General features: G+C 48.1%; 2 protein-coding genes across 2 annotated transcripts; one reads left to right on the top strand and one right to left on the bottom strand.

Annotated features, from left to right (window-relative positions):
- Positions 1–1,688: 1,688 nt before the first annotated feature.
- Positions 1,689–13,311, top strand: LOC117052100 (NTPase KAP family P-loop domain-containing protein 1-like). The gene is made up of 4 exons (XM_033158824.1): positions 1,689–1,790; positions 8,923–9,054; positions 10,448–12,243; positions 12,988–13,311. The coding sequence occupies exons 1-4, from the start codon at positions 1,772–1,774 to the stop codon at positions 13,309–13,311; spliced, it is 2,271 nt and encodes a 756-aa protein (XP_033014715.1). The 5' UTR covers positions 1,689–1,771.
- A 2,893-nt stretch (positions 13,312–16,204) lies between these two features.
- Positions 16,205–17,893, bottom strand: LOC117052101 (NTPase KAP family P-loop domain-containing protein 1-like). Its single transcript, XM_033158825.1, has one exon. It carries the CDS (start codon positions 17,891–17,893, stop codon positions 16,205–16,207), a length of 1,689 nt encoding a protein of 562 aa, XP_033014716.1.
- Between the last annotated feature and the right edge of the window lie 6,121 nt (positions 17,894–24,014).

Here is a 24,014-nt window from a genome sequence, read left to right on the forward strand (position 1 = left end):
GACACGAACCCAGTTCACCAGATTACGAGTCCACCGCTCTTAACCACTACACCACACTGGATGGGGAAAAGAAAGGCCGGGGTGGAGGAAAGCGAGTGGGGTCCTCGATTCTGACGTAATACAGTGGTCCCTCGGGTTACAGACGCTTCAGGTTACAGACTCCGCTACCCCAGAAATAGTACCTCAGGTTAAGGACAGTTTCAGGTTAAGAACGGACCTCCAGAACAAATTAAGTTCTTAGCCTGAGGTACCACTGTATTACGTAATGGTTAAAATGGCCAGGTGGAGCAGACACGGTTGGGAGGAGGTTCTGGGAGGGGAGAAGGCAAATGAGGGAGCCGATGGAGGAGACCTCGTCATCTCGCCTCCCCCTTTCTGCTGCAGCCAGGTGGAAAAGCTTGCCTGCTCATGTTGTGCCTGCTGTGTCAGAAACCGCCACCTGTAAGCTGGGCTCGTGAAGCTCTGCGTGTTTGCGTGCTGGCTCAGGGGAGAGAAACGCGACCCCAAGCAGCTTGCCAAGGGAAAGGCTTCCTTCCCCTTCTTCTCCAGAACACTGGTTACATATTTGGAATAGTTTATTACCAGAATGGGTGCCAAACAGCTTCTGTACCCTTCTGTATAGCGTCTAGATCAAGGGAAGTAATAGTACCACTATATTCCGCTCTGGTCAGACCTCACCTGGAATTCTGTGTTCAGTTCTGGGCACCACAGTTCAAGAAGGATACTGACAAGCTGGAACGTGTCCAGAGGAGGGCAACCCAAATGGTCCAAGGCCTGGAAACGATGCCTTATGAGGAATGGCTTAGGGAGCTGGGTATGTTTAGCCTGGAGAAGAGAAGGTTAAGGGGGGATATGATAGCCATGTTCAAATATATCAAAGGATGTCCTATAGAGGAGGGAGAGAGGTTGTTTTCTGCTGCTCCAGAGAAGCAGACACGGGGCAATGGATTCAAACTACAAGAAAGAAGATTCCACCTAAACATTAGGAAGAACTTCCTGACAGTGAGAGCTGTTGGACAGTGGCATTTGCTGCCAAGGAGTGTGGTGGAGTCTCCTTCTTTGGAGGTCTTGAAGCGGAGGCTTGACAGCCATCTGTCAGGAATGCTTTGATGGTGTTTCCTGCTTGGCAGGGGGTTGGACTGGATGGCCCTTGGGGTCTCTTCCAACTCTATGATTCTATGATTCTACCCAGAAAGCAGTGCTGTCACTTCCAGGCTGCTGCAGGTTACGGATCTGACTTGTCCGTAAGCTGAGAATTCCAGAGCAGAGGAAGCTGGAGAGGGTTGTAGGCCAGCCTTTCCTAACCTGGCGCCTTGCAGATGTTCTGGAACTGCGACGCACATCTGCCCCAGTCACCCTGGCTGTGCTCCCATCAACACCAGCATCACATGACTGTGCTTGCTGGGGCTCATGGGAGCTGTAATCCAGAACACCTGGAAGATAAAGATCGGGTTGGAGTGTCCATTTCTTATGAGAAGCAGTTGTGCAGGAATGGGGCCCAAAGGAAGGCCTCCTCTCCAATGCTATGCACTGAAGGTTTCGACTGTACAGAGGAGGAAGTCTTAATCCTCATTTTCTGACGGGAAACAGTCCTTGCTTCCATCTATTTGCATGTGATGGGCTGCCAACCTTCCAGAGGCAAACTTTTGCATATATTTAGTCCCAGGGCCAGCAGAAATAGTTTGAAGAGCCTCCACATTTTCTCCCTCTTCTTAGCTACCAGCACCTGTGGACCTTCAACCCTTTTAATACCCTGTGGCTGACAAAAGCGATGCTCTCCCTGACCAGAGGTAAGCGGAATAATTTGGTTTTAGGGTGTGTGTTGTACTTACCCGAAGGATTCAGAGGTTTATTATCTCGGGAAGGTAGCCCAAGTTAGTAACCGTGAACCATTCCGTGAAGAAGGATGCCTGCTGCTGTGTATGTAGCATTAAACATCACTTCCCCACATAACACCAGTTGCAAAGAAAGGAGAGGGAGGGAGGGAAAGGGTAAGATAACTTGGTCCTCACAGGCCTTGCCTCCAGTGCTGTCAAGTATCCCGTTTTCCCTGGGATTCTCCCTTATTTCAAGCAGTTTCCCGCTGCTCTCCCTTATTTTTTATTTCCCTTAAATTTCCCATTTTTAATGGAAGCAGTTCCTCCCCTGCTGGACAGGGACTGGGTGGGAAGACCTCACCTACTTGGAGAGAAAAGCCTCAGCCCTCAAAGCAAGTGGGAGCCGTTTCCCGTGCTTACAGGGGGGGTGTATTCCTCCCCCTGCATCAGCCCCTATCCGTTGCCGCCGAGCCCCTCAGCCGGCCAATAGGGTTAGCTGGCGGGCGGAGCCTGGCTGCCCTTGAGCAGCTGCTGCTTCCTGTCCTGTTTTGGTGGGATCAGACAAGAAGACGATGGGGCTCCATTGCGCAGAGCACATGGCTGCCCTCCTCTTTGCTGGCTGCCCTCCTCTTTGCTCTGCTCCGAGCCCGCTTGGAGTTCACATTGCTGCTCCGCCCACTTTTGCTTCTGGCTCCGCCCACCACTGACATGTGACTGTCCCCAGGATAGGTGAGACTGCTGATCCATTATTTTCAAATCCAAAACTTGACAGCTATGCTTGCCTCTTGACCAGGTGAAATTCAGTACTAGTCATGTTGGCTGGTGTCCCCTTTTTTTGTGCCAGCCACTTCCTTAAAGGGTACATGAGTTCCCTCCCCCCTCGGTTTCTGCACGCGCTGCAGAGGGACGTGGGGGGCAGAGGGGGTTCGGCCACCTAGGAAGGGAGCCCATCTAAGAGAAGGAAACCTTCACTGCCTTGCAGAACAGCTTCAGGAGAAGGCGAGGCTCAGGAGCAAACCCTACAGAAATCCAGAGCAGAGTCCCTAAGGCAATTGGATTATGCCTTGCAGGGGCGTACCCAGGATCAAAACTAGGGGGGGGGCAGCAAGCCATGGTCATTCAGGTTGTGACATTTCAGCACGGAAAAGGCGAATGAAACCAAACTTTTAAGAGAACTATATATAATTATAACAAAATCGAAAGTTCTTTCTAGTAGCACCTTAGAGACCAACTGAGTTTGTTCCTGGTATGAGCTTTCGTGTGCATGCACACTTCTTCAGATACACTGAAACAGAAGTCACCAGATCCTTAAATATAGTGGGGGAGTGGGGAGGGGTATTACTCAGAAGGGTGGTGGGAATGGGTGATAGGCTGATAAGTGTGGAAAACCTGTTGACGACTCTAAACGGCTGCAATTAGTCTTGCAGGGAAATGCAAGGGGTGAGATGGCTAAAGATGGCTTTGTTATGTATAATGAGATAAGAATCCAATGTCTTTGTTCAAACCAGGTTTCTCCATGGTTTTAAGTTTGGTGATTAGTTGCAATTCAGCCACTTCTCTTTCCAGTCTATTTCTGAAATTTCTTTGTATTAAGACAGCTACTTTGAGATCTTTTATAGAATGTCCTGGGAGATTGAAGTGTTCTCCTACTGGTTTCTCTGTCTTGTGATTCCTGATATCAGATTTATGTCCATTTATCCTTTGGCGTAGGGTTTGGCCTGTTTGTCCAATATAGAGAGCTGAAGGGCACTGTTGGCATTTGATTGCATACACAATGTTGGAAGATGAGCAATTAAATAGTCCTGAGATGGTGTGTTTGATGTTGTTGGGACCAGTAATGGTGTTATCCGGGTTTATGTGGCAGCAAAGTTGGCATCTGGGTTTATTGCAGGCTCTGGTACCAGTGTCCATGTTGAGTCCTGTTTTTGTATTATTGTGGGTGAGGAGCTGTTTGAGATTGGGTGGCTGTTTGTGGGCGATGAAGGGTCTTCCTCCCAGAGCTTGAGAAAGAGAACTGTCATTGTCTAGGAGAGGTTGTAGATCTCTGATGATGCGTTGTACTGTTTTAATTTGGGAGCTGTATGTGATGACTAGTGGTGTTCTGTTATTTTCTTTTTTGGGTCTGTCTTGCAGCAAGTTCTCTCTGGGTATCAGTCTGGCTCTGTCGATCTGTTGTTTAACTTCATCAGGTGGATATTTTAGTTCTAAAAAGGTTTGCTGTAGATCTCTTAGGTGAGAGTCTCTGTCTGTAGAGTTGGAACAGATGCGGCTGTAACGTAGGGCCTGGCTATATACAATGGATTGTTTGGTATGTTTGGGATGGTAGCTAGAAGCATGTAGATATGTTTGTCGGTCAGTTGGTTTACGGTATAAGGTGGTGTCTATGTGTCCATCCTGTATTTTTATAGTAGTGTCCAAAAAGTGTATTTCTTGCATAGATTGGTTCATAGTTAGGTTGATGGTGGGGTGAAAGTCATTGAATGTCTTGTGGAAGGTGTCCAGGGTCTGTTGACCATGTGTCCAGATAATAAAAATATCATCAATGTAACGCAGGTACAAGAGAGGTTTGAGTGGGTAGGAATTTAGGAAACGTTGTTCTAAATCTGCCATGAAGATGTTGGCATACTGTGGGGCCATGCGTGTGCCCATTGCTGTGCCGTTGATCTGAAGGAACAGGTCCTCACCAAATTTGAAGTTGTTGTGGGTAAGGACAAAATGACAGAGTTTCGTAGCAAAGTCTGCTGTGGTTTTATCTGAAATGGTGTTCCTTATAGCTTGTAAACCATCGTTGTGTGGGATGTTGGTATACAGAGATTCCACATCCATAGTGACTAGAATAGTATTGTTAGGAAGGTTATTCAAAGATTGTATTTTTCTCAGAAAATCTGTGGTGTCACGTACGTAGCTGGGAGCACTGATGGCATATGGTTTCAGAACAGAGTCCATATAACCGGAAACCCCCACTGTAATGGTGCCAATACCTGAGATGATGGGGCGTCCTGGATTTCCTGGTTTGTGTATTTTGGGTAGAAGATAGAAAGTTCCTGGTCGAGGTTCTGCTGGTGTGTTCATGAGGATCTGTTCTTGGATGTGTGGGGGTAGCTCCTTAACAATCTTGTTCAGTTCTTTTTTGTATTCTTCCGTGGGGTCTGAGTCCAATTTTATGTAAAAGGTGGTATTGGAAAGTTGTCTGTGAGCCTCCTGGATGTAATCAGTTTTGTTCATGATGACAACAGCTCCACCCTTGTCCGCCTCTTTAATTATAATGTCTGGGTTGTTCCTGAGATTATCTATGGCTCTCCTTTCAGCATGGTTTAGATTTTGTTGTAAGCGATGGTGTTTTCTGGTCACATCTGTTTGGATTCTGCGGCGGAAGCAATCGATGTACAGATCTAGTGTGGTATTGCGTCCATCAGGAGGGGTCCATGTGGAGTCCCTTTTAGTGTAACATTTTTTCGGTGGTGGTTGGTGGTCAATGTTCTGTTCATTAATGTGTTTGGAGGGTGGTGGATGTTCCCCAGTAGGTTGAGAGATGTTGTGTTGTGAAGATGTTGTTTGTTCTTTGTCTTGTTCTTGTGTGTGTTGGAAGTACTCCTTCAGGCGTAAACGGCGGAAAAATGCTTCCAAGTCCCCATAGAACTGAATCATCTGTGGGGATTTGGCAGGGCAGAATGATAGTCCACGTGAAAGGATAGATTCCTCAGCTGGGCTGAGAGTTTGCTGTGAGAGATTGACGATATTGTTGATCTTCTTGTTTTGATTGGTAGCCTGTAGGTTGGAAAGGTTAGAAAGTTTTTTGTTTTTCTGTTTTTTCAGTAACTCCAGTTGAGAGTGATAAATGGTTTGCTTTTCCTTGTGGAACTCCTGCCAAGCTGGGTGGATCCTAATAGAGTTGTCCAGTACAGAGAGTTCCTCCTTTATTTTCTTCTGTTTGGAGTACAGAACGCTGATCAGATGTTTGAGCAGCTTCTTGGAGAGAGTGTGGCACAGTTTCTTGGAATGTTCAGTGGGATAAGTTGATTGCAGGGGGTTCTTAATTCTAAGACCCTTCGGTATGATGTCCAGGTTTTTGCATTTGGTTAGAAAGGAGATGTCTGTCTGTATCTGTGCCAGTTTCTTTGTGAGATTTATGGACTTCCATTTCATGCGGCTCAATGTGGTGCCTTCCATAGTTCCAGTTACAGGTGGGTAGCCGTGTTGGTCTGCCATAGTCAAAACAAAATCGAAAGTTCTTTCTAGTAGCACCTTAGAGACCAACTGAGTTTGTTCCTGGTATGAGCTTTCGTGTGCATGCACACTTCTTCAGATACACTGAAACAGAAGTCACCAGATCCTTAAATATAGTGGGGGAGTGGGGAGGGGTATTACTCAGAAGGGTGGTGGGAATGGGTGATAGGCTGATAAGTGTGGAAAACCTGTTGACGACTCTAAACGGCTGCAATTAGTCTTGCAGGGAAATGCAAGGGGTGAGATGGCTAAAGATGGCTTTGTTATGTATAATGAGATAAGAATCCAATGTCTTTGTTCAAACCAGGTTTCTCCATGGTTTTAAGTTTGGTGATTAGTTGCAATTCAGCCACTTCTCTTTCCAGTCTATTTCTGAAATTTCTTTGTATTAAGACAGCTACTTTGAGATCTTTTATAGAATGTCCTGGGAGATTGAAGTGTTCTCCTACTGGTTTCTCTGTCTTGTGATTCCTGATATCAGATTTATGTCCATTTATCCTTTGGCGTAGGGTTTGGCCTGTTTGTCCAATATAGAGAGCTGAAGGGCACTGTTGGCATTTGATTGCATACACAATGTTGGAAGATGAGCAATTAAATAGTCCTGAGATGGTGTGTTTGATGTTGTTGGGACCAGTAATGGTGTTATCCGGGTTTATGTGGCAGCAAAGTTGGCATCTGGGTTTATTGCAGGCTCTGGTACCAGTGTCCATGTTGAGTCCTGTTTTTGTATTATTGTGGGTGAGGAGCTGTTTGAGATTGGGTGGCTGTTTGTGGGCGATGAAGGGTCTTCCTCCCAGAGCTTGAGAAAGAGAACTGTCATTGTCTAGGAGAGGTTGTAGATCTCTGATGATGCGTTGTACTGTTTTAATTTGGGAGCTGTATGTGATGACTAGTGGTGTTCTGTTATTTTCTTTTTTGGGTCTGTCTTGCAGCAAGTTCTCTCTGGGTATCAGTCTGGCTCTGTCGATCTGTTGTTTAACTTCATCAGGTGGATATTTTAGTTCTAAAAAGGTTTGCTGTAGATCTCTTAGGTGAGAGTCTCTGTCTGTAGAGTTGGAACAGATGCGGCTGTAACGTAGGGCCTGGCTATATACAATGGATTGTTTGGTATGTTTGGGATGGTAGCTAGAAGCATGTAGATATGTTTGTCGGTCAGTTGGTTTACGGTATAAGGTGGTGTCTATGTGTCCATCCTGTATTTTTATAGTAGTGTCCAAAAAGTGTATTTCTTGCATAGATTGGAGAAACTTAAAACCATGGAGAAACCTGGTTTGAACAAAGACATTGGATTCTTATCTCATTATACATAACAAAGCCATCTTTAGCCATCTCACCCCTTGCATTTCCCTGCAAGACTAATTGCAGCCGTTTAGAGTCGTCAACAGGTTTTCCACACTTATCAGCCTATCACCCATTCCCACCACCCTTCTGAGTAATACCCCTCCCCACTCCCCCACTATATTTAAGGATCTGGTGACTTCTGTTTCAGTGTATCTGAAGAAGTGTGCATGCACACGAAAGCTCATACCAGGAACAAACTCAGTTGGTCTCTAAGGTGCTACTAGAAAGAACTTTCGATTTTGTTTTGACTATGGCAGACCAACACGGCTACCCACCTGTAACTGGAACTATATATAATTATAGCAGTGCTTTATTACGGTAGTTATTACAATTATTTGCTTGGGGGGAAATTAATTTTTATTCTAGTTACATGTCTTATACTAATATCATTTTTCTTGGGTTTGAAGAAAACTTGTTCAAAACTTTCGCTTCAATCCAGTCCTGATTTTCCTTGGAGAATTTCCAGCGGACGCTCATCAGACACAACCCAGTCAGTCTGTCCCCCATTGTACTTCTGAGCCAGGTCTTTACCCTTCGAAGGGTACTGAAAGATCGTTCAACAGTAGCCGTGGTGGACGGGAAAGCACTTAAAATACTGATCAACTAGTGGCGGGTGGCTCACTTTATATAGTGACGTGGAACTCACTAGACCCCTCTAGAAGATTACCTCTTCTCTCTGCTAGAGACCTCTCCCTCCCTTGAATCCCACTGGCAGGGTGACATAGATTCCTCTACCAGTCGCTAGGTGGCTCTAGATACTTCTCGGTTTTTACACCATTTCAATGTGCTAAACAACTGATTATTCGCCATCGCCCTACCTAATTTTGGTTCATTTCATCACTTTATAACCATTTAATTTTTTTTGCTTCGGGGGGGGGGGGCAGCTGCAACCCCTGCCCCTCGCTGGGTACGCCCATGGTGCCTTGAATGCTTCCTTCCGGCAATTCCTGCCGCCAAGCTGGTGCCAGGTGTCTTGCTCTGCTTTCCTTTGGCCGAGGGGGGTGGGCCTTATCGTCTGGCCAGCCCAAGACCGCCCTACACAGTGCCCTAGCTTGCGCCCCAGGGAGGTCATTTCAGTGCTGCTAACACAGCGGTTTGACTTCGCCCCTGGAGGCACACTCCATTGTCTCTTGAGACAGATGGATGCCAACAAGGGAGTGCAGCAAGGAAAAGGGGACCTGCGGCACCCCTGATGTTTTTGGACTTCAAACCCCTCCCCCCATCAGCCCATTGGGACTGGGAGGTCAGAAAGCAGGGTGCCCAAAGAGCAGGTGGAGCCGGAGCCAAGGACAGGTGGAGCCAAGGAATACTAGTTTTGTCCCCATCCTCCTCTGTTGAGTTCCTCCTCCTCTGTTGAGGGAGGAGGCTGACAGCCAGGGCCACCGACTGTGTTTGTTGCAAATTGAAAGCAGGCAGCTGGGGCTGGCTGAAAGCACCCTGAGGTCGGTGGGCCAGGGTTCACCCTAAAGGACCAGAGGCCATTGGCATCTGATGTGGGATCTGCCTTTTGGCTGCTCCCCTGCTCTTCCTTTTGCAGAGTTCCAGAACAAAGACGACGCCTACTGCTTCTCCTTAGCCAAGGCCCTCTACTGCGTGTCCTCCCCAGTGACGGTTGGGTTTTATGCACCGTGGGGGCACTGCAAAGCCTTCCTCCTGGACAGGATCCGAGGTGAGCGCTCATAAGGTGAAGACCCAGGAAAGGAAGGGCTCACAAGGGCGGACCTATAATCCACCCTGTGCAAGGCCATTATGGTGCCAGTTTAAGCTGGGCTTTAGGAAGATAGTATGAGGCTCTGGCAGGGTCCTAGAGCCCTCCTATCTCCTTCCCAAAGCCCCATAAGTGCCTGTGAGAATGTTCAGAGAGGAAGGAGAGGATATATTGTTTATTAATATCCTTCCTAACTTGCGCTAGCAAGTTCCTTTACTTAGCAGAGTCTCACATTCTCCTTTTACTGCACAGCAGATAGCTGGTTGCAGGTTTGTTAAATATCTCAATATCAGATTCCTGGTAAGTTCCCTTATAGCCCTCTTAAAAGAATAAACACACGACAATCTCATTTAAAGTCAATAAAAGAAGTTTACTCACAGCATCATCAGTTCACAGTTGGATCCCTGCAGGCAGACTTAGTTACAAAGTATATACATGTGGATCTATCCCACATGGGGATAATCCCAGTGTCCTCTGTTGGCTGAAATATCTGAAGATATCTGAAGAAGTGTGCATGCACACAAAAGCTCATACCAAGAACAAACTTAGTTGGTTTCTAAGGTGCTACTGGAAGGAATTTTTTAATTTTGTTTCGACTACGGCAGACCAACACGGCTACCTACCTGTAACTGGAGGCAAAACAGACTGCTTAGAGAGATGGAAACCATTTAGAGAATAATGTTTTAAATAAATAGCATATACAGTGGTACCTCGGGTTACGTACTCAATTCGTTCTGGGTCGCTGTACGTAACCTGAAATGTACGTAACCCAAAAAACACGCTTTGCACATGCGCAAAGCAACAAAACGATTTATGGGTGAGCTTGAAATCACACCAAAGGGTGAGAGTGTACGATTTATTTAAAGCACGACATGTAAAAGGCCTTGCAGAATGGGAACATCCGATCCGCCCTGCAGCTGCATCAGACTGAAGTCCAGCATCCTGTTCTCACAATGGCCAAAAAGATGCTGCAAGAGAAAGCCCAAGGGCACGAGTGCTCTAGCACTTTTCCCACCTGCAATTCTCTGCCTTAGCCTCCCAAAAAATTGTCTAATCCTGGTTTAAAACCTTTTAAATGAAAATTGGGTTTTACCATAGAGCAGGCATTAGGCGAGTCTCTCTGAGAAGGCTATTCCAAATTCGAGGTGCCACCACCAAGAAGGCCCTCTGCTTTGTTGCCATGTACCTCAATTCTCTTGGAGGTCGGCACATGGAGTGAGGACTCCAGAGGAGATCTTAAAGTTTGGGTAGTTAATCAAAGTATTGTGTGATCAACAGAAACCAGAAAACACCCTGGTTGGCTGGGGTACAATAGACTCAGTCTCTGGTCTGGCTCTCTTCCTTTCCCTCTCAGAATACATGCGCCTTCAGTCACAGAAAAAAGACCAGCAGGAATTCCAGCGGACCGGACTGAAACAGCGAGGGACTTCTGGGTGGGATCTGGTCTCCGCCGTCTTCCTCATGATCTTTTACCACCCTGTGCTGACACTGCAGCACCGACAGAGAAAAAACGTCCAGCACATCTTCATTCATTTCAGCGCCTGGGAATACGCCGGGAGCGACCAGCTCTGGGCAGGTCTCATCACTGCCATGTGCGACGGCATTGAGAGCCACTTTGGCCTCGTCCCCGTGAGCGTCTACAGAGCTGTAGGCAGGAAGTGTGGCCTTGTCGAGGCCCCTCTGCGCCAGGAGTGGATCAGCAAGAAGTACCTCTGCCTGCCACTGTGGGCTGCCATCATCTTGGTGGCCGTCGTGGCCGTCGTGGTCGCAGCCCTCATCTTTGTTTTTGGCATCCCCATTGGCAACGCTTCCGGGGACGCCATTGCTGTTGTCGAGGGCCTCGGGGCCACGGCAGTTGGGATCACGGCGGCGGCGTCTGTCCGGATGGCTGTCCTGGTGGTTCGGAACGTCGTCGTCACCCAGAAGGCCCAGCTAGAGAGGCAGATGAACCGGACGGACCTCAGCGCCCAGCTGGGCTTCATGAGCAACGTCAAGAGGGAGGTGAAGGTCATTGCCAAGTTCCTGAAGTTCATGGAGATCTTCCAGCGGCGGAAGCTCAGGGTGGTGCTGGAGATCACCAGCTTGGACAACTGCTGCCCCGACAAAGTGGTGGGCGTCCTCGATGCCATGAACATCCTCCTCTCGGACTACGAGGCGCCCTTCATCTCCATCCTGGTGGCCGACCCCAGCGTGATCGTGGACTGTGTGGAGAGCTCCTTGTACATGAAAGGCATGGCCAACAACGGCTACGAGTTCTTGAACCGCATCATCACCCTCCCGTTCTCGGTCCCCAAGATGGACACCCACACCAAGATGCAGCTGGTGAAGTGTGCCGTCGACTACAGGGAGGAGCAGGAGAAAAGCCTGGAGGACGAGGAGGGAGAAGTGGACTTCCCGCAGGAAAACCAGAGGAGGCTGAATGCTGGGTCGCCCTCGTGTTGCGATTCCACCGGCCGGAAGCCCCCCGAGCGACACGCCGATGGCCTCCAGGTGCCTCTGGTTGTCGTGAGTCCCGGGCTGGAAGCGCCTCCCCGAAAAAGGTGCAAGAAAGGCTTCAAAGCCAAGGACCTGATCCAGGAGGCCTTCGAGTTCCTGCTGGACGACAGCATGAAGGAGTACATGACGGACAACATGGTGCACATGAGACGGATCATCAACACCATCTCCATCACTGTGCGTCTCATGGCGACGGATGTCCCCCGGGAGAAGCTGTGCCCGCGCAAAGTGGCCTCCTGGGTGCTCCTGGCCAGCCAGTGGCCTTGCCGGCTGAGCTGGATCCTGCAGTGCATTGAGGACGATGAGCAGGTGGGCCGGCTGGGCCTGGGCCAAGGCTGCCAGCTGGCTCCCGACCACTTCTTGTGGGAGGTGTACGAGAAGTACATGGACGAGCTCGACATGCTCAAGGGCCAGCTGGAGAAGCTCTTGGAACTGGACGGGGACCCTGAGCTCTTCCATAGCTTCCTGTGCCGCAGGTTCCGGGTGGAGGACGCCAACTTCTTCCTGCCTTACACGGTCAACCTGGACTCCTCCTTGAAGAGGCACATGGAGCTGCTCCGGGGCAGCCGCAGCCTGAAGCGGAGGACCAAGCGGGGCCACGGGCTCTCCAGATGCGTTCTGCTGGGGCTGTCGGTGGATGAGGTCTGCAAGGAGGTAGGAGGGTCAGCTTGGAAGCATGTTGAGTGAAGAGGAGGCTGCCCAAGCAGGAAGGGAGTATATAGCCAAGGCAAACAAATTTGCAAATTTCGCAGGAAAGTTCTGTGAGCCTCAGCCCTTTCATGTGCCTGTCTGGCAAAACACGCATTGCTGGTTTGACTGCAATGATGTCCCGTAGATCTATCCCAACCTGACTAGGAATACACTCTAGAGCAGGGGCCAGCAACCTTTTTCAGCTGTGGGCTGGTCCACCGTCTCTCAGATCATGTGGTGGGCCGAACTATATTTTTTTGGGGGGGGGATGAACAAATTCCTGTGCCCCACAAATAAGCCAGAGATGCATTTTGAATAAAAGGACACACATATTGATTCCCAGTCCATCCGCGGGCCAGATTGAGAAGGCGATTGGGCTGCATCCAGCCCACGGGCCTTAGGTTGCCTACCCCTGTTTCGTACCTCAGCAGTTTTTCCCTGGCTGGGATTTGGCCTTCAACTCTGATTATGCCTCTTGCCTGTCTGGATGGAGACACTAGCTTATTTGCATAAAATTTGCATTGGCTGCCCCACCCACTTATTGCCTCTGGCCCCGCCCACCATAGTCATGTAGCCCTTGGGAGGTTGCCCAACAGGGAATATCGCCCCCAGACAGGAAAAAAAAATCCCCCTTGCCTTCCCTATATTTGAGACAGTGTTGAGGGACGTGACTGTGAGTTCCCACCTCTGCTTTTTGTTCTTTTCCAGATGGACCAGCTTGGCTTGAAAGAGGAAAATTCCCAGCGGTACAAGGATAGGTTGAGGCAGCACCATTTGAACGGACGCGCTCTGGCCTTCAGCGACAGGAACGAAATCAGAGGTGTCCTTGGCATGGGTCTCGGGGAGTGGGTGACCTTCAGCGCGTATTTCCTTGGGTCGGGGCCCTCTCAGGCCCCTTCGACATCGTCTCCCATGGTGGTCTTCGGAAAGAAGAGCTATTTAGGGACGCAAGAGAACACTCCGAGAGGAAGCACCTGGTCCGTCAACTTTTCCAGGGAAAATAACCAGCTCAACCAGGTTCTGTGCACCTGAGGCGTGCCGGAAATGGCTACTGGAATCTGGAGGAAGAGGTGAACTTGACGCTGCCACTTCAACATTAATTTATTTCCTATAGCAGGGAAGCGCTGTGGTCCCTAACTCCAGAAATAAAAGTTCACCAACTCTGCCCGAAATCCCCAGGCCCCTGGTGTGATTTATTTCCCCATAATCTGCACAAGATACAATCTATTTAATCAGATGGAAGATTCGGGAGAAGGAAAAGAATGTAATTCGCAAAGTGAATTGCTTTGAGGGTGTTTTTTTTTTGTTTGGTTGGTTTTGGTTTTAAAATTAGGAAGTATATACAGGTGAAACTCAAAAAATTATAATATTGTGGAAAGGTTCATTTCTTTCAGTGTTGTTGTTCAGTCGTTCAGTTGTGTCCGACTCTTCGTGACCCCATGAACCAGAGCACGCCAGGCACTCCTGTCTTCCACTGCCTCCCGCAGTTTGGCCAAACTCATGTTAGTAGCTTCGAGAACACTGTCCAACCATCTCATCCTCTGTTGTCCCCTTCTCCTTGTGCCCTCCATCTTTCCCAACATCAGGGTCTTTTCTAGGGAGTCTTCTCTTCTCATGAGGTGGCCAAAGTACCGGAGCCTCAGCTTCAGGATCTGTCCTTCTAGTGAGCACTCAGGGCTGATTTCTTTGAGAATGGAGAGGTTTGATCTTCTTGCAGTCCATGGGACCCTCAAGAGTCTCCTCCAGCACGATAATTCAAAAGCATCCATTCTTCAGTAATTCATCTTAAAAGGTGAAACTAATATATGAGATAGACTCATGACATGCAAAGCGAGTTATGTCAAGCCTTTATTTTTTACAATTGTGATGATTATGGTGTACAGCTGATGAGAACCCCAAATTAACAATTTCAACTTTGGGGTTCTCATCAGCTGCACGCCATAATCATCACAATTATGACAAGCAAAGGCTTGACATATCTCGCTTTGCATGTCATCTCATATATTAAACTCCAGTAGCTAATGAAAACAATTGCTTTCATAAATGGACTTTTCCACGATATTCTAATTTTTCGAATTTCACCTGTATGTAAAATCAGTGCTTTTTTTCCTTTAAAAAAATGTTTAGGGGTACTCTCGTTTTCCTACTCATGTTGAAATACTTTCTCTCAATGAGGCCAAACTTAGAGCCACAAAATGTTTAGGGGTATGCGTCCCCCTGCATCCCCACCAGGGAAAAAAGCACTGCGTAAAATACATAAACAAACTACGGCATTTGATCCCACAAGCAGGAGTGATGGCCACAAACTTGGATAGCTTTAAAAAAAGGATAAGGTGAGAAGTCTGTGAACTGGGTGTATGGGAAAGAAGCCAAAGCTAGACGGTGGTTTTTGTGCAACACTGAAAAAGAGTCACATCTCTCCAGGATGAAGAGGAGCCGTTAATGAGTACCCTTTGGGTTCGGTCAGTCGGCCAGTTACAAATCCACTGAATGGTAGCATTGTCTAGCCAGCATTGCTACCATTCCATGGATTTGTAACTGGCTGACTGACCGAACCCAAAGGGTACTCATGAATGGCTCCTCTTCATCCTGGAGAGAAGTGACTAGTGGGGTGCCACAGGGTTCTGTCTTGGGCCCAGTCTTATTCAACATCTTCATCAATGACTTGAATGATGGGCTTGAGGGTATCCTGATCAAGTTTGCAGATGACACCAAATTGGGAGGGGTGGCTAATACCCCAGAGGACAGGATCACACTTCAAAATGACCTTAACAGATTAGGGAAGTGGGCCAAAGCAAACAAGATGAATTTTAACAAGGAGAAATGTAAAGTACTACACTTGGGGGGGGGGGAATGATAGGTACAAATACAGGATGGGTGACACCTGGCTTGAGAGCAGTACATGTGAAAAGGATCTAGGAGTCTTGGTAGACCATAAACTTGACATGAGTCAACAGTGTGATGCAGCAGCTAAAAAAGCCAATGCAATTCTGGGCTGCATCAATAGGAGTATAGCATCTAGATCAAGGGAAGTAATAGTACCACTGTATTCCGCTCTGGTCAGACCTCACCTGGAAGACTGTGTCCAGTTCTGGGCACCCCAGTTCAAGAAGGATACTGACAAGCTGGAACGTGTCCAGAGGAGGGCAACCAAAATGGTCCAAGGCCTGGAAACGATGCCTTATGAGGAACGGCTTAGGGAGCTGGGTATGTTTAGCCTGGAGAAGAGAAGGTTAAGGGGGGATATGATAGCCATGTTCAAATATATAAAAGGATGTCATATAGAGGAGGGTGAAAGGTTGTTTTCTGCTGCTCCAGAGAAGCGGACACGGGGCAATGGATTCAAACTACAAGAAAGAAGATTCCACCTGAACATTAGGAAGAACTTCCTGACAGTGAGAGCTGTTGGACAGTGGAATTTGCTGCCAAGGAGTGTGGTGGAGTCTCCTTCTTTGGAGGTCTTGAAGCGGAGGCTTGACAGCCATCTGTCAGGAATGCTTGGATGGTGTTTCCTGCTTGGCAGGGGGTTGGACTGGATGGCCCTTGGGGTCTCTTCCAACTCTAGGATTCTAAGAGGTTCAGGAGCTGAGATTTTGGGAGGTGGCAGCGGTGGCGAAAATGCTCCAAAACCATGAAATGACAGAGTAAATGACAGACAAAATAATAAGACATAATTTAATTTGGGGGTGAGATTGGTAACAAATGCACATCATATACAGTACACTTAATTCCTCTCTTCCTGTCCCATGCAGGGGTTTGTTTTTTGTTTTTTAACCCACAACCCCCCCCCCAAATATCTGCAGTGAAATGTGGTTGAATCCATCCGATCTCAGCGTTGTAGTCCGAAACATCTGAGCGGCGCTAGGCTAGTGACGGGTGTCTAGGGACCTCTCTTATCTTTCTGCTGCGATGAGCAGCTCTGGAGTTACCCTTCACCTTTCAACCCAGCACTTTTCTCCTCAGATGGTGACTCGCCCTCCTTGTTTCCCCTCCGGACTATGTGATTCAGGCCCCGCTGCAACTCAAACTGCCTCTTCAGGGAGAAGTCTAAATTGATGAGGAAGTTGGAAAAATACCTGGCCCTCCCCACCGTAAAATGGCTCTTCTGCAAGAAGGTTCGGAAAAGGTCAGGGTCTCCGTCGAGCTCCAAGAGTTTTCTGATGTCGCTCTTAATCTTGTCCAGCTCCAAAGCGTTGTCCTCGTAAAACGGCAACAACGCCTTGCTGTCTCTTTCCGACGCTTTGTCCTGCCGATCTCCTCCTCCTCCTCCACCTCTGCCATGGCCTTGCTTCAGCTGGGAGCCATGGCTTTCGGTGAGCTTTCCTCGCTGATGCTCATCTTCCGCACACTGCAAAATCCAGCTCAGGCGGCAAGGCCAAAAATGGGCGAGGAGGACCCAATCGACCACCTCTTTGGTCACCAACCTGCCATCTTCCCTACTGACGTTCAGCCCGGATTGGGGCTTATATCCTAGGTCAAGCATGGACCTAATGGTCAGCACCGTGTTGACGACCCTGTTCATTTGGACAAAATTTCCTGGGACGTAGTCTTCAAAATTCTCATGGCTCAGGTCTTGGAAGATGTGGTGGACTTCCTCTGTGGCCAACGAGCCCTTGGCTTCTCTGACCCCTTTGCTGTTGTGCTTGTGAGCCCGTGTTTCCCGATTAGGAGCACAATCCTGCCCCCGTTTCTTTCTTCCGTTCAGAATCCCCGCGAGCATCCGCCTCTTGCCCTTGCAGCTCATCCGGGGCAGGGAGAAGGGGAGAGAGACAATTCGATTTAAGTACAGGTAGCCATTGCTGCAGGTGTTCTTCGACGACTGGATGCTGTCCACGAGGATTCCTGGGTCAGCGGCCAAGATGGTGATAAACGGAGCGTCTTCATCCGAAAGGAGGATTTTGATGGCGTCTAAGACGGCCACCACTTTGTCCGGAGTGCAGAGGTCTAAATTGACGATCTTCAGGACCACCCGGATCTCTCGGTCCTCCTCGAACGCCATGAATTGTAGGAAATGAGTGATTGTTTTCACCTCTTCCTTCACAAAGTGCATGAAGCCCAGCTGGTCTTTGGCGTTCATTTTCGCCTGGAGTTTCTTTTTCAGGGTGAATAAAATGTTTTTCGTGCAGCACATAAAAGGCAGAGAAGATGCGCACAGCACTACTGTTGTTGCGTACGCCACGCTTTCCCATAAATCGCCGCCCAATTTCAGCCTCGTCAGCACCGTGCTCAGAAACAATCCGAGGAACAGGCACAACAGGCCAAGCCAGAAGAGCTTGCTCCATCTTTTCAAAGCCCATTTCTTTCTCCGTGTAACCGGCTCTTCCTTGAATCGCACGCCAAAGGACCGGAAAGTGCTGAACGGGATCCTGTAGTTGCCTTCGATTTCATCCAGCAGCGTTGTGACGATGCCGGCCCAGGTGTGGTCGCACCCTGCATATTCCCAGGCGTTGAAGTTGATGAAAATATAGTGGGTGCCTTCGGGCTTTGCTGAGCGCAGAAGGGGGTGAGCGAAGATGATGTGCCAGAGGAACGAAAGCAGGGAGTACGTGGTCCTTCTGGGTTTGTTTCCGTTTTGTTTGCTCCGCCAGCGCATGTGATCTGCAATGGAGAGCATCGCGTTGGAAGATTCCAGACAGAACAAACGGAAGTCCTTCTTCACGCGGCACACGGTTAAACTATGGGACTCGCTGGGCTAGATGGGGCATTGCTGTGATCCAGCAAACTCTGCTGAGGTTCTTACGCCTCGTGCTCACACCAGTTCCCAATTCGTGGGATACGAGGTCCGCATGAACAGATCCTCCTCTACAAATCGTTTCTCTCCCAGCCCTACCTGGAGCTGCTGGGAATTGAACCCAGGGGATTCTGCTCTGACTCTGAACTGCAGCCCTTCTGACACAGTCTGCATGCCTTTCCTTGCAAAGGACTAGACAATTCAGGAAATAATAATAATAATAATAATAATAATAATAATAATAATAATAATGATTTTATTATTTGTACTCCGCCCATCTAGCCGGGTCCCCCCAGCCACTCTGGGCAGCTTCCAACAAATATTAAAATACATTAAAATGTCACAGATTAAAAACTTCCCTAAACAGGGCTGCCTTCAGGTATTTTCTGAATGTCAAGTAGTTGCTTATCTCTTTGACCTCTGATGGGAGGGTGTTCCACAGGGCGGGTGCCACCACCGAGAAGGCCCTCTGCCTGGTTCCCTGTATCTTCTCTTCTCGCAGGGAGGGAACCGCCAGAAGGCCCTCGGAGCTGGACCTCAGTGTCCGGGCTGAATGATGGGGGTGGAGACGCTCCTTCAGGTCTACTGGATCGAGGCCGTTTAGGGCTTTAAAGGTCAGCACCAACACTTTGAATTGTGCTCTTTCATCTGTGACGACTCGCGTCCGATGGCTGGTGGTCCTTACCTTCAATTTCACACAAGAGTCTCTTCTTGCCTCGGCCCCAGGGTGCGTAGAGTCCCACCGTCACAGGCAGGGCAATGTGGTGCAGAGTCTCAGCCAAGGCTTGGCAGTAAATGGTTTCGTTTGTTCCTGGTTCCTCTGTAAAACAAACAGAAGGAAATCAAAATGATTTTTATTTCTTAAAATTTCACCAGACTATGAGGACCGGCAGCAAGAAGAACCGGAGAAGAGAACTCATATCTAAGAGGCTGATTTGGAGACTACCTTACACACCCCGATTTTCTTTATCCGGAGGGGCCTCTCCCTTCCGCTGGAGTGAAATGTAGATGGGCTTACTCATCATCGTGGCGTTGAAAAAGTCCCCAATCCACAGGCTGCTTAACTCTGCCAAAGAAGGATAGGGCAATGAGTAGAGTCCTGTCCCCCCCCCCTTGGCACTGGTAGGGTGAGGGGGGCAGAGAGGTCAACAGAAGGTGGCACCAGAGCACCCAGAGAAAAGAAAAATGTATTCCTTTATATGACGGCAGCTGCCAGACTACTGATCGCAAAAAAAATTTGAAAAGGGGGGGGGGAATCCCATCATTACTACAATGGCGAAGTAAAGTGTGGTGTAGTGGTTAAGAGAGGTGGACTCGTAATCTGGTGAACCGGGTTCGTGTCTCCGCTCCTCCACATGCAGCTGCTGGGTGACCTTGGGCTAGTCACACTTCTCTGAAGTCTCTCAGCCCCACTCACCTCACAGAGTGTTTGTTGTGGGAGAGGAAGGGAAAGGAGAATGTGAGCTGCTTTGAGACTCCTTCGGGTAGTGATAAAGCGGGATATCAAATCCAAACTCTTCTTCTTCTTCTTCTTCTTCTTCTTCTTCTTCTTCTTCTTCTTCTTCTTCTTCCGAGTTTGTAGAAACGGCAAAATTGACGGCGAGTATTAGAGGGCACTCAAATCAGAAACTAATTAAGGAATGGGAAGGAGCGAAGGAATACATGAAGATATACTGCTCTGGAATTGATATATTAATGGATAAGGTGTAAAACGTGCAGGGGGAAACAAGAAAGAATAAAAAAAGAATTGTATGATAAGTAAACAAAAATCAACACAACTAATGGGTAGAAAGTAAAATATTGAGATCACACATGGGTGAATCCTAGAATCCTAGAGTTGGAAGAGACCCCAAGGGCCATCCAGTCCAACCCCCTGCCAAGCAGGAAACACCATCCAAGCATTCCTGACATATGGCTGTCAAGCCTCCGCTTCAAGACCTCCAAAGAAGGAGACTCCACCACACTCCTTGGCAGCAAATCCCAATGTCCAACAGCTCTTACTGTCAGGAAGTTCTTCCTAATGTTTAGCTGGAATCTTCTTTCTTGTAGTTTGAATCCATTGCCCCGTGTCCGCTTCTCTGGAGCAGCAGAAAACAACCTCTCTCCCTCCTCTATAGGACATCCTTTGATATATTTGAACATGGCTATCGTATCCCCCCTTAACCTTCTCTTCTCCAGGCTAAACATACCCAGCTCCCTAAGCCGTTCCTCATAAGGCATCGTTTCCAGGCCTTGGACCATTTTGGTTGCCCTCCTCTGGACACGTTCCAGCTTGTCAGTATCCTTCTTGAACTGGGGTGCCCAGAACTGGACACAGTATTCCAGGTGAGGTCTGACCAGAGCGGAATACAGTGGTACTATTACTTCCCTTGATCTAGACGCTATACTCCTATTGATGCAGCCCAGAATTGCATTGGCTTTTTTAGCTGCTGCATCACACTGTTGACTCATGTCAAGTTTATGGTGAGGGGGAGTGGGGGGAGGTGGGAAACAATTGAAATTAGAAAATGTATATGAATTTAGAATTTGAATGTGATATTTCTGAAACGTGATGTTTGTATGTGGTTTTTGTTGTTGTTTTCTGTGATTTTGATATATATATATATATATATATATATATATATATATATATATATGGTGGCACCAGAGCCGAAGATGGCTCGGGAACAGCCAGCTACTTCTGGCTTTGCCCCCATCTTCCTCCCTGCTGAATGCTATGAGGGCAACATTGAGATGAAGGAGGCAGAAGTCAACTGCCCAACTCCCTGTGCCATGGCTACCATCGCTGCTTCATCGCTAGCCATACTTGCTTCTGGGCCGGCAACTGTGGCAAGTTTTAGACGCCTATTAACAACTAGTACCCATAAATTTTCAGGTTGTACTGCTCTGTATTTTGATTCTGGATTTTTGATTTGACACCACAGGCAACTCCTCGCGTTTACGTGGGGGCTGCGTTCCGAGGCACCGCGCGTTTATGTGGAATCACGTATAACGGAAACACCATTGAGAAAACCGGCAAATGCCCTCTAAACCACTGGACTCCCTTGAAACAAAACCCTTACAAAACTTGAAAACCCCACCCAATTCCACTACAATTGCTCTCTCCAAACCTCCTTGCTCAAACTCCAACCCTCCCCAGGCCTCAAAGGTTGGTGCAAAGGCTAGAGGCTGTTTTCGTGTCATTTTCATGCACTTTTTGGGCTGTTTTTGCCAATTTTCATGCCTTTCCCAGGTTCGTGGCAATGCAGTCACGTGTGGCTTTGAGTGCGTGTAAGCGGGGAGTTAGTTGCCTGTACATATTTTTGCTTTATTTGCCTTCTAGTCCTGTGATTTTTGTGGCTTTTGCTTTGTACAATGCTTAGAGGTGGTTGTTGTTTTAAAAAAGATACCATGCATCCTATAAAACTGATAAGATAAATGAATAAAAAATGGCTGGACTGAATGTCCATGTAAAAGCTGGAGGTGGCAGTGTGTGATGCTGCATCCTTCACTGCTGATGTGCGCAGAACAATGAACCGAAAGGAAAAGTAGGAATCGCCATAAGGAGCTCAAGGCCACACACGTTTAGGCAGAACAAACTATGCCAGCGGGCCAAGTAGTAGGAGCTAGAGCAGGCATAGGCAAAGTCGGCCCTCCAGATGTTTTGAGACTCCACTTCCCATTGTCCCTGACCTCTGGTCCTGTTAGCTAGGGATCATGGGAGTTGTAGTCCCAAAACATCTGGAGGGCTGAGTTTGCCTATGCCTGATAGAGACAGCTGGAAAAGAAATGAGATCTAGCTAGAATTGTTGTTAGTACGAGGAAGGCAGATAGCCCCTCCTGGAAGTAAAAACCTGCTTGTTGTTACGGAAATTATGGGGGGGGGTCACCTAAGCAAAGTCTCCTCCTGAGTAAACTCATTTGGGGTATGGAGTGATGCCCTTAAGGGGACCCATCTCTCTGCCATGATCCAGTAGGCGAGAGACCACAGGGAAATGCCTCAGCAGGTAATCTCTGGGTGCTTCAGGCTAATATCCCTCAACCAGAATCCCATTGTTCTCTCCCAGATAAGTGCTCAAGGTATCCTTGCCAATACTTAACACCCATTCACACTTCTCAGGGCTATCTCCCTGATATTGCTCTGTTTCCCCCATATGCTAATCTTGTCTTTCCTGTTTTTCCTATATGCAAATCATGTATAACCCTTCCCTTTAGTGATGTAGTGATGATGTAGTAATGATGTTTCCAAACTGTATTCTGGGATATGATAGGAGTTTTTAAAAGTTCTTGTAACGCTGCTCTGGGTGTGCAGTTTTGACTGTAACCTATTGTGCAGTAATAAACCCTGTCTTGTCCTTGCTCCAGTGGCTGGACTTCTTTTATTTAACTCCGCAGAAACCAGTGGGCTTATCCCTAAGGGCCAGGTGGCTGGGCAGTTCCACACCTAGGATTTTTTCCGTAACATTGTTTTAAAATGAGTATAAAAATCCTTGAAGCCCTTTTTGGGGGGTCATATCCTTTTTTTCCTTTTTCTTTTTTGCTAGCTTTCCAGACGGTTAGTAGCTGGGCCTCTAGGCTTGAGCATGGAATAAACTGGCAATTCCCGTTTGCTTTGCTTTCCTGCACCTCGCCTCTGAGTTTTGTCCTCAGGAAAGACACGGCCGGTGCTCAAACCTCTGGTGGGAGATTCTCCCACCACGCCACCCACCAGATATTCCAGCTGCTGTACCCCCTTCATCCTCTGCTAGGACACTCCCTCTTGGCCACAAGTCAGTCCTGAGCATCTCCAGATACTGCTGGCAAAAGGCGTCTGTCCGAAACCCTAGAGAGCCACCCAGAGCTGGACTTTGAAGGCAATGCTGGCCAGATGAACCAACAGGCCTGGACACAGTGCGAGGCAAGAAGAGTTTGGATTTGATATCCCGCTGTATCACTACCCGAAGGAGTCTCAAAGCAGCTCACATTCCCCTTTCCTGTCCTCCCCCCACAACAAACCCTCTGTGAGGTGAGTGGGGCTGAGAGACTTCAGAGAAGTGTGACTAGCCCAAGGTCACCCAGCAGCTGCATGTGGAGGAGTGGAGACGCGAACCTAGTTCACCAGATTACAAGTCTACCGCTCTTAACCACTACACCACACTGGCAACAGGAAACTTCTTGAATTCTTACCTATGTGGCTGCCCATGTAACTTCTGCAGCGAGTGGCAGTTGGAGCAGCAGAGATGACAACTGATGCTTCCTAGAATGTCCCTTTTCTCCAGCTTATATCAGGGTCAACGGAGGAATGAGTGGCGGGTCAGCTAAGAGCATGCAGGCATGTGTGCGTGTGTATGTTGGGGACTGACTGAAGCACAGAGTGTTTGAGGACCGGGACATTCGCAGGGAAACCAAAATGCTTGTTTACAAAGATATTGTCTTCTTCTTCTTCAGTTGTTCAGTCGTGTCCGACTCTTCGTGACCCCATGGACGAGAGCACGCCAGGCACGCCTATCCTTCACTGCCTCTCGCAGTTTGGCCAAACTCATGTTAGTAGCTTCGAGAAGATATTGTACTACCAACCTTACTGTATTCTTGTGGAACATGGACCACTTATAAACGCCATCTCCAACTCCTCGACAGATTCCATCAACAGGGTCTCCGAATTTTTTTTACACATCACTTGGGAAGACAGGCGAACTAATACCAGTGTACTGGATGAAGCAAAGATCACCAGTGTCAAAACAAGGATTCTTCAACATCAACTTCGTTGTACTGGTCATGTTGTGTGGATGCCTGATTGTCTTCCAAAGCAACTACTCTATTCCCAACTTAAAAATGGAAAGCGTAATGCTGGTAGTCAACAAAAGAGGTTCAAAGACTCTCTCAAGGCAAATCTTTAAAAATGTAGTATAAACACCAACAAATGGGAAACACTTGCCTGCGAGGACTCCAATTGGAGAACAGCCTTTACCAAAGGTGTCATAGGCTTTGAAGACACCCGAACTCAGGACACAAGGGAGAAACATGCTAAGAGGAAGGCATGTTTGGC

This window comes from Lacerta agilis, chromosome 8 (assembly GCF_009819535.1).
Source record: "Lacerta agilis isolate rLacAgi1 chromosome 8, rLacAgi1.pri, whole genome shotgun sequence".
Taxonomy (NCBI): domain Eukaryota; kingdom Metazoa; phylum Chordata; class Lepidosauria; order Squamata; family Lacertidae; genus Lacerta; species Lacerta agilis.